This window comes from Ambystoma mexicanum, chromosome 6q (genome assembly GCF_040938575.1).
Source record: "Ambystoma mexicanum isolate Mex_15411 chromosome 6q, UKY_AmexF1_1, whole genome shotgun sequence".
NCBI lineage: Eukaryota > Metazoa > Chordata > Amphibia > Caudata > Ambystomatidae > Ambystoma > Ambystoma mexicanum.
Window position 1 is genome coordinate 246,981,096 of NC_090937.1, and position 17,098 is coordinate 246,998,193.

Below are 17,098 nucleotides of genomic sequence, written 5' to 3' on the forward strand. Positions count from 1 at the left end.
CCGCCGCCGTTTGTATATATACCACTCGGCTGCCGGCGGTTCGGCGCGTTGCAACTGTGTTTACTCATCGCCCTGTTGCTTGCGCTAGTTTTTCCCTTCGGATAGTCTACTTGCTATTTTTCCTGTTGTTTTCTCCACCTCCCGTTCCTTACGGGCCCCCCCTCCTCTGTATCCTGTTTGCCTTCTCCTGTGTTTCTGTTCTCGTGTTGAATCTCTGCTGAGAATTTCTTCGCTCTAGAGACACTGCCCTCGGATTACTCCGTTCACTCTTGTCCTCCACCCTGAGGGGTGCCTACCTGAAATCTACCATCTCCTATTCCCTCGATCAGCGGTATCGCCAACCTTACCTATCATCTGGGTCTCCGGCAAAGGATCATTCAACCTACGACTGTGCTGACTGCGCCCACAATCTTCACGTCTATATTGGATCCAGGGGTTTTTGCCGTTCCAGTGGCTTTTTTCCCCTCTGGCTGTCGCGGAGGGGAGTCACCGCGGGGTTTCTTTGTCTGAGAGTCACGGTGGCTTCTTTCCGAGGTAGACCATATCTTCTAAAAAAGAAGAAGCCGTACACAGGACTTACCCGCCGGAAGAAACTGGACTATTCAGGTGAGGAGGAAGAGACAGGGGAGGGTTACAAATCGAGTGAAGACGAAGATATAGCTGATCACCTAGCTAAACCCGTAGCCAATATTGCCAGTTCTGATACAGGTCCACTATGGTGGTGGTGATCGTGTCACGGTCAAGCCGGTTCAGGGTGTGGATCTGCTCAGGTGTTAGGTTGAAGGGGGTGGCTCTGATGCGAGGGATTGGGGGCTGCCAGTGTGGTAACGGTGGCTGCACTGGTGGGGCATGCTGGCCCTGTCTCAGCCTCCTTCTCCTCCTGCGTCTCCTCTGTGCTGGCAGCTGTTGGTGTTGTTGTTGTTGAGGCATTGCAAGCAGGGCCTCCAGCTCCAGTAATGCTACTACTATTGGTATCATCTTGGTGTGGGAGGGGGTGTGGTGTGTGGGGGTGCTCCTTTTGTACTGGCCCTGACTCCATTGCCTCCACCTGTACTGATTGTGTGCACCTGTGGCTCTTGGAAACACTGCTCAGGGTTCTTAACGCCTGGTCGGCAATGCCGGTATTTACACCATGCCGGTATGCACTTTTTCGGCCATCTGGAGGCCGTTATTTGCATGTCCGCATCACTTGTGATCTTCTCCGGTTTACGGCATGCTGCTAATGCCGGCATGGTGTGTCGCGTGCACCCGTCCTGACTGCTATTTACGGCATCGTACTTTACGGTGCCGTAAATAGCGGTCTGGTTGGTCGGAATAGCCCGTAGTGGTAAGCGATGCCGGTAATACTTTACCGGCATCCTTTTCCCCTTACCTCCAACCTCGGAATGGCCCCCCCGTGCCTTTTTAAGATCACAGAACTCCTAAGTGATTTACAACTCCCTGTTTTACCTACAGTTCCGTTATTTGATTCTTTACAATGCAGTTCTCATTTTACTTTTGTTCTTTAATTTTCCAAGTGCCTTTCTCTAGCACTGGATTCTTTCTATGTCTATGGGGTCATTATGAATTGGACGGTAAGGGATACCGGGCACAGGTAAGGAGACCGGTGCCGGTAATCATTTACCGCCCAATTCCGAGGTCCCTTAACGGGAACCGTAAAGGACGTGTGGTCTAACCACATGTCCTTTACGGGTCCTGCTAAGGGACCAGGGCGCTAATAACGGGCCTGCTATTCGCGGGCCAGTTATTAGCGCCTTCCCCATTCCCATTGAGCCCTATGGGGGCTCAAATGGGAATGGGGAATGGTTGTTTGAATGGGGACATACCGGGTCCTCCAGGTTCGGAATAACCTGGTAAATCCCCATTCAACCAGACCAGTGCCGGACCCGGTTTTGGAGGCAGCCATGGCGCAAATAGCACCATGGTTACCTCCAAACTCGGAATGAGGCCCTATATCTCTTCTTTACTCACATCCAATGGTATTTCCTTCAGCTCCTTGTATCACTCTATATAAGAGGACGTATCAATTCAGTCTTTTGCTTTCGTCTCCATTTTAGTTTGCTCTCTCCTTCATTTCCTCTTTACCTTCTCTGCGTTTTCCCGTGTTTTGTCTCTTTCCATCATACTCCCTGCTTTTTCTCTTTAGGCAGCTTATATTTTTCACTAATTTCCTTTTCTACTCTTTTATGGGTTTGTTGCTAGCTCTGCGCTCATCATGCAATTTCTCTTTATCAGATCTAGTTTTCCCTTATGCGATTTGTTTTATAAAACCATTCCCTTTACACTTCCGATGCATCCAAGCATGTCCAAACACGCTGCACAGTAGTGCTGGCCTTGAGCAATAGCTCTTGCGCTTAGTTAATGAGCGCTACCATGTGCTGAGCAAGGGCAATGTGACATCATTAGTTGCTCGTAATAACTTATTACAACTAGAAAGTGATAAAGTTTGCCCAGACTAAAATAGTACAGGGAGTCTTGATTCTATTAAAGATACTGAAGTGAGCAATATGTTTCATGTTCTTTACTTGAACCCTTCAGCCGCAAACCAGAAAAAAACACTTACAAACTACAGATCAAAATACATTGTCCAAGTAACTGAGGTTTTGTAGTTTCCATCAAATTGTCCCCTTTGAGTCTCCATGAAGCCCCTCTGCTCCAGGCACACTATAAGGCATGATTCTCCCTGAGTCCTCACTCTTTATTAGGTGGTCATCGTCCTCAACGCCTCGTCCTGCTGTAGGATGGAACTTCTCCCAAACTGAGCTTCGGAACGTCTAACTCTCTGCAATGAACAATAAATGTTGAATGTTTGCAACAAACACATCCAATTACTTTCCGCTTTGGCCACATTCTTTTTTTCTGCATATGTTGAGGGTGGGTTTAAATTTACAAAAGTCATCAGAACATGTCACGTCTTTTATATAAATTAGATCAACGGGAGGGATAATGCCCGCTGCAATATCTTTAAAAGACTCAAGGTTCCTCTATTATTCTGGCCTGGGTAATGTTTATTCTATTGCAAGACCGTAGGTGAGCATTATTGTAGTTCAAAGCGTTTCGATCTCCATAGTCGACACTTCTTTGATTGGCTTAAAATAAAACTTCTTAAAAGTCGCATCACTCGACCAGTCTGCTGTTCTAACAATCTCTTCCGAGGTTACCCCTACAGAAGGACCCATAGAGCCCATAGCAGAACATGCCTCAAACCTTGATATATCGATTCCTGCCTCAATCATAACCCATTTGACCCATCTGTCAATCGTGGATGCAGAGGCTGGCCCAAAGGGCGCATGCTGCTATACAAGCAGTTGTATCACGTTTGCTGGTCTAAGTGCTTCAGTCATTCTTTCATAGATCCTTAAACAATTTGCCACACACAACTTAGGTCTATCAGCAAAATATGGATAAGAAACGGTTTTGGGGGTCCATTTTGTATGCCTAGTCACCCTAAAGGGCACTGCTTCTGAGTAAAACTTCTTATGTGATATGTCTAGGGCCCTTAAATCCATTACTCTCTTACAAGATACTAGACATAACAACATGGCTAGTTTTGACGAAAATATGCTTCACCCCTAAATCTTCCTTACCATCGGGGGTGGGAGCAGCAACAGCCATGCCCATGACCATGCGTACCGCTACCACCGTACTGGCATGAGGGTGCCACAGCATCAGGGCATGCAGGCCTATGCCCCCACATGTAGGCCGCAAGACCTACATAAATGAGACACAGACTCAGTCGTTCCTCTTGGGAGTCTGCAGCCGTTCTGTTGCATGTGTCTGCGGAGGCTCCTTTTATTAGCTTGTGCCATGACACAGTCATGGGCCATGTCAAAAGGGCCATACACAGGGGAGGGACATATCCCCTTAAAGAGGCAACACACTCAGTAGGGTCCCACGCCACACTTGTGGCAGAGGTCCGCATGGTCATGGGCATGGCTGGCGCTGCTCCCACCCCCAATGGTGCTTGTGTCCCATAGCACTGTGGGGCCTGCTAGATGTCCAGATCAGGCCCCAACCCCCAGAGGAACTGGGCCTCCAAAGTGCTGATGGATGTAGCACTTCAGGGGCCCGCTGGATGTCTGTAGCGGGCCCCGTGTAACATGGGGCAGCGCTGTTAGGGCTGATTCCTGTCTTAATAATTATATAATCTTCCACTTTTTAAAATTATTATTCTTTTCCTTGCCCCGTGTGGGAACCACCATTCCGGATTTCAACCATTACTATAATGGCAGCAGCCCCCTTCATCTGTGAGGCAAGCCAGTGTGGGCCGAGGGGTCCTTAAACTCCCCAGGTGCTATGCCGGTTCGCCAACTCTCTCAGAAAGCAGTTGTGATGTGTGTGCACAGCACGCCTCGTGGTCCGCTTCTGCCTCCCACTACAAAATGAAAGGATAGTGAGAGCTTTGCACCCAGGAAGCCCTGCAGCTCCTGCAGTCACGCACTGATCAGAGAGCACCACACAGCAGCACCGGCACGTGAAGTAGGCTCTTGTCAGCAATGTGTAACACGCACACATTGATATAAACGTAATTATTATAAGTTGTACAGTTAGTAAATAAAATCACACAATAAGATTGCATGAGAAAACCACATCGCTACTGACGAGCAGCAAAGAAAGAGGAAGGATTTATGGAGAGTCATGCTTTATAGGTTAACTGGAGAGCAGGGGCTTCATGGAGGCTCAAAGGGGACACTTTTGAAGGAAACTACAATACCTCATAGCTACTTGGGCAATGTAGTTTGATTTGTAGTTTGTTAGTGTTATTTTCTTGCTTTCTGCTGAAGAGTTCAAGTAAAGAAAATGAAGCACAATGCTCGACTATGGTTTTGCAAAAGAATTGCAGGCTTTATCTGCTGGTACAAGCACCTACTCCGAGCTGTCCGTCGGGTACAATGGGCACAGCATGCCGAAGACCGCCTGTTAACCTTTTGAAAACATTTTACACTTCCCGTCAGTTTCCTTTTCCGCCGATCCCCTTGACACTCTTCTTCGCAGAAATGAGTATTATGGCCTGACTAAAAGTGAGGTGTGATGTCACATTTGCTTCGAAAACATGAAGTTTTAAATAGGCTTTTACAGGGACATAATATTATTCCACATATTTATTCTACTGAGAACAGAGAACATATAACTGATAACCAGCACTAAGGGCTATAATGGCCCTATAATGCCATTGTTAGGTTCTGGTCAGACATTGAAGGGCCCTGTGCTTTGGAAAAGTCATCAGCGCAACAAAAATCTTATTATCGTGATGGGGGATACTGGCTATGAATGTCTGTATTACACAACAGAAATATGGGAATGGCACTAAAAGTTAAAAAGGTTTGAAAAGTGAGAAAGAAAAGTACTTTCTGTGATGTGAGAGTGCCTCAAATTTGAGGTAGAATTCTTTGTGATCATTGTCTTCCTAAATAAGTGTTTTCAAGTGTTAGTTGATTGGTTGTATCTGATCTCGCTCTGAGTGGCACTCAGCTGCATCATCCTATCGTTTTTTTCCATCTTTCTTTGACAATAAGCACAGGGAGCAGGGATGGCACCTCCTTAACACCTAGGTCCACACACCCTGCACTCTGTAACCTACCTGAGACTTGGTGATCAGCGCCCCACTGTCACCCCCCCATGCTGCCAAATGGCCACCCTCCCTGTTAGCTCCCTGCTCCTTTTTTCTCTGCTCCCCTCACTGTGTTCTTCCCCCTATGATTGTAAAGCACTCTGTTGCTTCCCAAAGCCAGGTCTGCACTCAATAAATACCCCAAAAATAATAGTAAATGATGACTGTGTGAGGGGAGAGAGATGAGCCGCTCTCTCCCGGTGGCCGATCTCCTGAGGTCATTACTAGTGCAAGGCTGGTGCTGCTGGACGTGGCAGGGCTACACTAGTCCAGGACTCCATCTGCTCCCAATGTCTTTCATCTTCAGTATCGGCATTGCAGTAAAGGGACGAGGCCATGCCGCACTCGTGATCTCCCCATGTCTGCATCAGGCTCAAACTGGCCGATAAGGCAATACGGCAATGCACTAGGGACCCTACCAACATTGTAATGTGAGTCCGTTTTTTGGCCCACGGTGTACCAGTTTGATGAGGTAATGCGCTAGTTTTAAGCAATGTTACTGACCAAATATCCCGTAGAATGCAACTTTATAACACATTTTGCCCAAAACACAGATGGGTCTTCCCAAAAGGTAACAAATTGCGATGTGCAATTGTGGCCACTTTTTCATTGGTGCAGGGTCAGTTGTACGTCACCTGGTCTGCATTGGTTCAGCGCAGTGAGGGAAAGGCAGTGCAGATGTCCATCCGTGATCTGGGATGTCTGCAGTGGTCCTGCAGTGATGGAACGTGTCAGAGCCACGCTGCAGCTGAGGCATAGTGAGGGCTGCACTGTTAGGGTGCAGGAGTGGAGAGGAGACTTATGTGCACCATAGTTCTCACAAGGAAGCCTCTAGAAGGGCAGAAGTCGCATGAGACATGTTTTTTTGTGTGTGCCTGTTGTGGTCTGAAGAGTGCAACAGGAAGCCTTCTATTTTTTGTATGCAGAGCAGATAATGACTAAAATGAACAACATCATCCCAGTGAAATAAGGTTGCCAATTCACAGCGACAGCTCATTTTCATGAGTTGTATATTGTTAGATTACAGTCCAACTCGAAATTGAATATAATATTAATGTAATATAAGAAAATCAAAGGCAGGTATCAATGCATTACACTACACCATGTCTCAAAGGGCCCTAAATCGTGGTTGCCCATGAAGTCATTTATATGTAAACTATGGGTGCCTCAGTGGTTGGATGGAAAGGTGCTTCACATAATTGCTATGCTGAATTAATACATTCAGAGATTTTTTTTTTTAAATGTGTTTGTTTGCTTTCTCCTTCTCCAGAGGAATCCAAACATACTTTTTGTATTCACAGGCAATAGTGCGACTTCAAAAGCAACCATTGCATCATTAACTGCAGCCAGTGGCATAAACAGTACAATGACGTCTGCAGAAGAAGGGACGGCGTTGGCTCCATCCTCCAATGCAACGGGAAAAGGTAACCGATGAAGCTATGTCTGTCAATAGTACAGTTCTGGGCCCCAATTCACACAGAACTGATAATGGCACATGAACACATGTCAGTCAGGGTTAGATTAGGTTGTAATGCTGTCTTTTCGGACAGGATCGGGGCTAGCAGCGTCTTAAACAAGGCTGTGTATTGAGCCATTGCCTGTCAATCTTTTCATGGCAGATCTGCAATAGTCTCTGGATTTAGTAATCACAACCTCCCCAAAGAATGGCACTCATCATGTTGAATAGAGGGCATGTGCAGATAATGGGCCTCATTACAACCCTGGCGTTGGACCATGGTGCTGTTAGCACCATGGTCCATGCCGGATTCCGCCATGGTGGATGGCGGTTTTACCGCCCCATTCCAAGGTTGGCGGGGCGGTAAATCCCCATTCACCATGGCCCCTTCCCCATTTCCCATTTTTGGCCCATAGGGCTCAATGGGAATGGGGAAGGCGCTAATTACGGCACCGTAAATTACGGTGCCGTAATTAGCACCAAGGTCCCTTAGCGGGTTGGACTTTAACGCCTGCAAAAAGGGTTGTAATGAGGCCTAATGTGTTATTTTTGGGCCAAGCATGAGTGAAATGTAGGCAGTTGTCTCTGCAGACCCCGGTCTGCATTGGATTCCGACAGAGGAGACAACGCACAGAGGAAAGGGAGACAGATGTGACACAGTTTGTAGCCCTTTGCCTTAGTACATCAGGGATGAGCTTTGATCTGCATATGTCTTTCCTCTGACATGCCTTCTCTGTGGAATTCTCACCAGGTCCAATCATGTCATAGGCCAGGCATTGTTCCAGATATAGGGTTATAGGGCCCTGCTTGCTTCCCTCTGTTCACCTATCCGAGTTAATGGTTCAGCAATGAAGTCAAAGCGCCCAAAAGTGGAGTGGAGTCATGGTTATTCTTTCGAATATGAAGGTCCTCCAGACAGGTTTAGTTTAAATAATTAATACATTTCAGATGCAAAATTAGTCCATATATGTATGTTTAGGGAAGCCTTATACAAAGCAAATCATGAGGTTGCACTGGGCACAAGGACTTGGTACTAGCCATGCATAGTCCATGGGTATGCCCAGAGGATGCTGGACCACTTGGCTCTCAACTACAATGTTCTGCCTCCATGCTTGTCAGGTAGGAAGTGAAGTGTGGGCTCATTGTCAGTGCAGGAATTGGTCCTGCTGATGTTGTGCTTGGTTAATGTTGTTTTTGTTGGCATGCAATGACATTTCCAGCTGCCACATGTTTCTAGCAATTCTTCACTTTTCATCTGTAAAGTTATGCAACCCAAAAGCAGTTTCTAGAGAAAAGAATTTCAACTTTGGGTCGGAAAGTAACAGAACGACCTTCATGGTACCTACCTCATGGCGAGTCCCCTTCATAGTCACGCATATTTGGCTCTTTTCTGCTGGGATTGTCAAACACTTCACTCCATAATGGTCTGTTACTGTTTTGGCCTAACCCAAAAAGGTCAAAGGGTTTGGCACTGCTGCATGCTGGGGCCAGCATGGCTAAGGGGCCTGAGAGGATCGCTTGGCAAAGCTGGGGTTCATTGCTGCCCTCCTCAATCTAATTGAGGTGTAGCTGTTACTGGTACATTGTCGCTGGTACATGCTGGTGTAATAATGTGAGTGGGCCTGCTCTGGAGAAAACATATAGGTCTTGTGGGTGCTGCATCAGTAGCCTTCTGCATCAGCTGATCTATCAGTGGCACAGAACAGGTTCAGAGTCACAGGTGCCCACTTCACAGCTGCTGTTACAGCCAAGCCTTTGCAGCGCATGGGCTGCGTTTATGATAGGCACCTCTGTTCCAAAACCTTATCATTATAAGTCTACCACCTGGTGAAAGAATAATCTTTAAAAGTAAGACATACACGAGTTATGGTATTCTCATACTTATTATAGCCAAAGCCATTTGATATCACTTGTCAGCCATGTGAGCCCATGCTCAGCCATGGAAAGAGTATGTGTATTGTCCCCAGACAGGCTGGAACTTGCCATTCCTGGAAGGACTATAGCATTGGGGGATTCTACCTCTATCGAATTCTTCTATTGCTCCACTCGTCCATAGGCCTCAGATTGACTCTCTTTGTACCTTTGTAAGGGTAGGTAATGCCCTTCCTGTAAGACAGCATCTCCACAGGAAGCTGGCCTGGGAGCAGGAATCAAAGGGCATACCCATTCACAAAAGGCTTAGCCTCACACCAGGGTGATGTATTTTAGAGGGCTTTTGATCCATTTAAGAAGGGAAGAGGGCAGGGGTTAGTGTAGACAGGGGGAGCTCAGTACACGTGAAGGAAGATTCCGCCATGTCGTTCATCCCTGCATCCATCTCTCCTTCCAGTCCCCTCCACTTCATTCAGTACAAAGCACTTTGGGTGTGGTGTCAGAAGGGCAAAGTCCACTTATTTTAAGAGCAGGGATTGGACCCCTAAAGCAGGCTAGTTTTAGTCCAATCACTTGTGGACATTTACCTTTAGAAGGGGTCTCACACCACTTCTTTCATTCACTTTGAAACAACAGCTGAGAATGGATTAATCGGACCTCTTTTCGGAGACTTGCACTTTCCAAAGCCGTTAACCATTGAGGTGTAAAAGGACCAGTCCAAGATAGAGGAGAGCTCTGCCCCTACCCACTCCCAGGGCACACTGGGTGTGAACTTTGCTGTTGACCTGGATCTGCCACTCTGCACCAGTAGCTCCCAAAGCTGGGAGAGGAGACCCTGAAAGGACTCACACTGTTCTCGGTCCCCTGAATTGGGTCTCACAGCACCTGGAGGACCAGGTCAGCAACTGCCCCCCATTCTGCCGACTCAAATACTTGTTGAACAGCCATTGAAGCCAAGATTGACGCCATCAGTGCTGAGGGATCCCACCAGTGCTACTTTCTAACACTCGTCTGAGCCTTCAAACAAGTGCCTTCATCTTGAACCCACACAGCACTGCATTGTGCCCTTGCTGAGCCAGTCTCCTTCTAAGCTTGAATCAACCGCTCAAAACCATGACCCGACAAACCACTGAAGATTACTTGCAGACTAGAATCAGGGGTTACGCCAGAGCTCGACCCAATTCTCCCGCAAACTGCCACTTTGCTGAACTGCCCCTTCGCTGAACTGCACATCGGAGCAACAGGATCAACGTTTAAACAACCGCCACCTGCCGACTCAAACTGTTTGATTGCTGCTTGGGCCCACACAATCTACTGTACCCAATCTAAGCTTGATCCACTTACACCACTGCTCAAAGGCAGGTTCGATGAAGCGTCAAGAACTGCAAGAAGGTACTATTGACTATTAACTGCCCCCTTGGTCCATTTCAGGCCCTAAAGACTTGTTAGTTCACTTTTGCACACTTTTCATCCAAGAACACTGTGGTTTTTACTTGCCTTACACCCCTGATTCATTAGAATGCTGCATTGTGAGATCTTTGCTTATTCTCCATTTTTTCCTCATAAGTGGGTTCTGTGTAGTGTTTTTCTATGTTAGTTATTTTGCAGATGGTGTGTGTTTTATTAAAGTATATCTATTATTATGGAAGCGTGATTGGGCATTCCCTTTATTGTGGACGGTTATGCTTTGCTCTTTGTGTCGCTACTGAGTCACATTCACAGAGAGATGCCTCTTTTGCCTTCTGTGGTAATGTGTGGAGAGGTAAGGCTATGCTCCCAAGTGTCCCTGTTTTACCTTTCTGATTGTGTTGGCTCTTGGATTGCAGCAGTGTGAGTTCTGAGTGGTCTTTCAGCCTCAACTCATCCTTGCACTTCTGTAAGGTAGATTGCAGCTCGTCACAGGCTGTTCATTTATAAGTTCGAAGCGGTTGTACATGCCCACATTTAGTTGCGGAAAGATTCAACATGTCTAAGCAGCATTGCATGACGCGTCCTAACTTACTGTTTTGTCCTGCCTTTTTGGCCTTCTCTGTAGCATTCAGTAGGACAATCTAGAGAACGGTTACGCTTGAAATTAAAATCTTGAGTTTGAAAGCAGGCCTGCTGAAGTTCCATATGTTGCTGCGTACGAATACCTCAGTGTCAGTCAGATTAACAGCAGGGGGGGTTTCCAAGGACATCCCCACATACAGGGGCCTAAAGCAGAGTTGCATATTAACCCCCTGCTTGTTTCACTTACATGTGCCAGACATGCCCTCATTGTTAGACTGGGTTAAAAGGGTTTCCCCTCCAAGTTCGATGATTTTAGGTGTCCTGAATGGCTCACGTGATCATACACCCATTCGTTTAATGCGTAGTTTTAATTTTGAGGAAGATGTCAGCCAGATCAGTTAGAAAGTAATAGCACGACATCAAAAATAATGTGATTCTTTCACACAAAAAACGTTTCCTAAATGTGTTTTTATTTTACACCAAATCCTTAGTGGTGGTGAGGGATATTGTCTATCTCAGTGTTTCTATTACTAATTCTAAATCCATGCACCACCTCACAGTGTGTACCGAAAATAAGGTCAATGCTTCAATGGGTTTAAAAAAAGAAAGGAAAGTGCTTTCTTTCCATGCACGGGAGGACTTGCGTCCCGTTCACAAAGAGAAAATACTCTACCAATATGGCCTCCATGAATTAGAAACTCAGGGCTCTGTATGGAGCCCCTCGTCCATTTTCATGGCGGCCAGAGCGGGGACGGGAGCAGGTGTTAGGGGGAGGGAATTTTAAAAAAGCAGGGTCTGGTTAGGCGAAGATGGTGGGTGGGGGAGCCAGCCATCAGGCGGCATAGAACGTGGGCTTTCACTGGTAGTGTCAGCCCACGTTCCTAGTCACCTGATTGACTGGCTCCCCAGCCCCGGGTGCTAATGACAAATATTAAGAGGGTAGATTAAAACTTTGGTGGTTATACTTAAACCCCACTTATAGAGATTTATAAACACAAAGTCATCTCAATAGTGTTGTACGTTGATGATACCCTCATGCGTTTTGATATAGATTGGTTAGACATGCTAGAAGGTAAAATCGCGTCTTTTTGATTTGGACTTGTCCTGCCACAGAATGTGACTTGTCCCACATCCTGTGATGCTGTCCAGCTCCCAAAATGTATTGGTCCAAAGTTTGACGAATTGTTGAGTCAATATGTGAAGGAAACCTGAGAGGTACGAAGGAGTGTCCACACCTGGGCACTGGAGGAGTGCCGAAGCATCGTCACATATTGATGGTGGCTGCAATAATGATGGCTCAGGAGGATACAGCGCGCGAATGGAAGCACATCGCTGGCCTGCTGGCGTACATAGATGGCAGTGTTACTGATGTTGGACATGTTGTTTACAAGTAAAATGATCAAGGTGTGATCAAGATTCCTGGAGGCTTGCAAGCCACTCCTTAAAGTGTCTTTTTGGTTTAGGTTTGAACAATTGGTAGTCGATGACGCCCACCTTTGGTCGAGGATCACTGTGTCCTGCCCACCTGCCTATGGTGATCTCTCAGGTTTCATGGCTGCATGAATCTAACACATTCCCCCGCCCCTCTTATTTACGCACGAGATACCGCTATAGCTCAGATTCTCCGATAGTTCTTTCTTTATATATTGGCTTTTTATTTTCCACTCTGCTGTTGTTGTTATGGTATCATGGTCATGAGTTTCTTGTTTGCTTCCTGTTCATGCCATTGCTCATTATGGCTCAGAGTGTTACAGGGTTGCTGCACTGTCATGCATGTGCCTGTTAGTTCCGGATTTCAGTCTGATAAGAATAACCACTATGTTCAATTCCGATGCAGACTATGCATTGATCATTAACCAATGCTATTGTATTTCTATCAATGGGGCCACTGCTTGCATATGTCTTATAATATCGGTTTGTTCTGCCTGAGAATGCAACACAAATTAGGGTACAACGGAGCTGTCAGTCAAGTGTATTTCATAATATGTTTCAAGTCATACTATCTTAATTTGTAACAAAAAACCCAGATAGAACTAATGGCATTTTACATTTAGCAATAATGGAAAACTGTGAATCAAGTGTTTGGCACTTTGAATAAAAAGGTGCATATTGTAAATATAACTTAAAATCTAATTGACACCTGTACAGCCTTATTCATGAATTGGCCTTGTCTGGAGCACATGTCAGCCCAACCCGAGGATGAAGCAGCTAGAGACGTGCTTCTCAAGGAGCCCGAGGCATTCCATTCCTTCATGCATGGAAGATTAAAACTGAAGAAACCGAGATGTGATAACCCGCTCGAAACTTCCTTTGTAAACCTGTTCTAAAGGCAGTTGCTCACATTCTGAATGGTTCCATTGAAAACTGGTGCCAGCCCTGACAGCCCTCTTCCTGACCTTTTACCCCTACTCCCCTAAAGGTCCAGGAAAACCAGACAAAGAAATCTAACCCGGTACATAATTGCAGAACGATGGCGCCCCTCAGACACAACCCTCAAATCTCTTCTTCCCCAGAAGCCGAATACTTGTGAGGTCTGGGAGAGAGTGGTCCTTGAGGCCCTGACATGAGACTGTGACCTTCCTTATATGAACCACTGCATCATAATGACATGGGTCTTAAATGCTGGAAACGCACCTGAGAGCCTCTCAGAAGGTACCTGTAGACGAACTGGAATACAAACTCCACCAGCCCAGCAGACAGCATAAGGTACCCCCTCATTTCCCACCAAGAGGATAGGCATCTTCAAAAGATGGACATTGTAACAACTCTGCCCGACCCCCTTTGAGCTGGCTCCCTAGGCCTGCTTCTGGCTTCATGGAACCTTCCTGCTAGCCGGGCACTCTTGCATAGACTACACACTAACATTGCAGACACTCAATCTCCCCCAGTTGCATGTGAAAAGTGGAGTGCTGACGTGTTGTCTAAAAGTCACATGCCTGCAAATGTTTCCCGAATTGTGGTTTCTGATAGGCAGGGATCAACCTCATTCCCCAAGAAGCAGCCATCCCTGGAAAGACAAAACGCCCTCGGCTGTGACTCCAAAAAACTTCTGGGCACTAGTAAGAGTTTGAACTCTCGCGTATGGATGCTCCCAGGAGTCGGATGCAACCAGCACGTTTGCCAGGGCCCTGAACTCAAGAGAGAGGAAGAGAACCGACCTTCTTCCACAGATTCGTGCAGTGAAATCCCAAGATGCACACCATCGAGACATGCACTACTGGCCACCATTGATGGAACTGTTCCCCTTGACTGACACCAATCCCTGATTGAAGCTGACAGACCTCCCACCTCCCTGGCCTGCGAAATAGGTTGTTCACTCCAAAATCGGTATACATTCGTACTAGAAATGCGTGCCTCCTATTCACAGACGCTCTTCAAAGGCTCCCATTAAGGGCACAGGAGTATTGGGCTGCAGCTGTCCTCTAGTAAAATTCAATAAATGAAAGGCTTGGTACTTTCCCTTTTGTGCATCTCCTTTCACAAAGGGGAAGGGAGTGTGTGCACCTGTGATAGTCACATTGTTACCCCCTTGTTTAAATCCTTGCAGTCCTTCCTTGTGTCTTACAGGTTAAAGGCTGTAAAAGGACAATGTTTTTGATGTGCAGAGCACATGTAAATGGCAAAACAAATACATTTTATCTACACCTTTTGGATGGAGGTAACATCATGGAGTATTTATGAGCTGTACGTCTAACTCTGAAATGAAATGAAACCCGGAAGAGGCCCTGATCACTACGTGGAGATGCAGACTTCCCCAAACTCATTTTGACTTCTGCCCCTTGCGGGCAATGAAGGAACCAGGTCATTCCACCTGCCTGATCCCAACATGGCAGCTGACACCCCTTCTGCAGTGCAGCCATGCACCACAATCCATCGCTGGGTATGTACCATCAGGATTGACACCTCCAGCACACGGGGACTGGCGGGAATGAGACTCAGAAGAGGGCCTAATCACTACATGAAGATTCATGCTTCCCTATGCCCCCATGTGTCGCATGTCATCCACCTGCAATTAGGCGACGAGGCAAATCCACCTGCTTCTGGTCACTGATTGTCACCAGATGCTTCCTCTGCATTCAGGACTCACCTCACAATCCATCACAGAACAAGGAGCATCTAGATTGATCGCCCAACATCTCTTGGCTGATGTGACCAATGGATTCCTCTGAGATGGCCTGGGGAAGGGTGCCTGAACAAGGACAACATTGCTGGATCACCAGGCTCAGCTACCCCTGGCCCTTTGCCAGAACCCTGCCTCCATGAATGCCACTCCACTGGGTGACTCCTAAAAAGCTGCCATGGCCTTCCGTAGTACTCCTCATCCTAGACATCTGCAAATTCCATTTTAGCATGGTAGGGTCTGTGCATGTACTACCCCCTCTTTTCCTGGCATGTTCTGAGCATCCCCATACCTCTCACCTCTCACCCCTGCAGGTACTAATCATCCCATTCCCTCCTGCGCCCACTAAACCCCTAACTCCTCCTCCTCTTGCTGGTCTGGGTGTCCCCTCTATCCCTTGTTCTCCATTCGTCCTTGACAAGATTTAGGCTTTGCATCCCTTTCCTTCTCTTCCCTACAAAACAGATGGCAGGTGTCACCATCCGTGACTATTTTTTACTCTCTCCAATATAATACAAAATACAACAACTCTTGATGAGAAAGATGATAGAAACAGGTGATATTTGTGGTACAACCTCTTTTTGTCATAACAACAAAACTCTTAATGAGACCACACGAGTCTGCAGGGGAGTTTCTAGACCAAACAAAGCATCCTTGGGAGTTCTGGTAACACTTTACATCATGATTTCATAAGTTGGCTCTTGGGGGAAAACTGTACAGGAGAGGGTCACTTTGGTGTGCCTGGGATTCCTGTCGTGATTGCATCAAAGAAGAGCTAGATAGGCGAAGGGAACAAGTGAATCCGCCTGACCAAACTTCCTGCCCAACTTTCACATTAAATCAATGACGATACTGAGGCAGCACAGTAATACTTTCTTTGTTTGAATGCTGGAGACTGTGCAGTAGAAGGATAGAAGACATTGACTTGGCTATACCGTGGTCACTGCAGGATGGAAGAGCCTTTTGAGCCAAGGGAATCAGCGAATTCCAAACCCATCCAACTTGTATATACAGAAAACGGCTGTGTAGACTCTATGCATCAGCAACGCTACAGTGGTGCACTCGCAAAGAAAGCAAACCATGTCGCTTTCATACCATCCACCATTCTGCCCGGTGGACAGAGAGTGGATTAAACTGGAATGTTTGATTAACCCCCAAATGACAGGACTCATACCTCTTATGTGTAGCAAGAAGTCTCACCTGCGGACCTTTGGTACTGAATGTCCTAGATGACCGGGAAAGCCTGCAGCCCTTGTTGATTTAGATACCAAGGGCAATAATGTCAGTGGACTTTTGCATAATTGGGCATCCAGAGTGCTGAGTTATAACCTGCAGAAGAAACAGTTCACATAGTGGCAATCTAGTACAGAGCAGATCCAAAGTAAATCTTCTGCTATACATCCGTCATTGAAGGATGCTGCACCATGCCTAGCTAAGGTTTCGAAACTGACTTCAGCTAAGGAGAAAATGGCTGTTTTCTTTCCTTAGATGGAAAAATAACATGTTGGCTCTGACTGTCCAGTAGGAGTCGTGTCATATGTTTCTTGTTTGGGATCCAAATTCATGTAAGTTATAAATGTGTTTAGTGCCTGAACACAACCTATCTTAAGGCTAACATGATGCAAATTCAAACTCCAAGGCTCTCTAGCACAAATCCTCTCACCAAGGGGCGGGGTGTGGCAAAGAAAATCCTTTGCACGATACATCAGATGGAATGTTCAAGAACAAGCACTTACCGTAACCTCGGGAGGCATGTCTATAAATCCCCATCAATGGATTACAATGAAGACCATTTTCAATGCTCCAGTTGTCTGTCAATTCTTGTTTCCTGCATGTTTAATGTGCATGGACACAATAATTAATTGTCAACAAGATGAATGTCTTTCTAACGCTTGTAAACCAGAAACTGTTCACAAGGGATATCAAAGAACTTCCTTGGCCAACTCCCCCAGACCCATCTCTGAAAGCTTGATGTTCTTACCTGCTTGGCGAAGCTTTGTGACTGGTTGATGACTGAAACAGATCACCATTCTGCTTTTCTTGTGCA

General features: G+C 46.4%; 1 protein-coding gene across 2 annotated transcripts in view; it reads left to right on the plus strand.

Annotated features, from left to right (window-relative positions):
• Positions 1-17,098, plus strand: part of LOC138515939 (uncharacterized) — a 671,334-nt gene that overhangs the window by 395,986 nt on the left and 258,250 nt on the right. For both annotated transcript variants that reach the window (XM_069630710.1, XM_069630709.1), the window contains one exon: positions 6,913-7,035. In XM_069630710.1, coding sequence (XP_069486811.1) covers positions 6,913-7,035 — 123 coding nt within the window. The remainder of the gene's footprint in view (positions 1-6,912; positions 7,036-17,098) is intronic.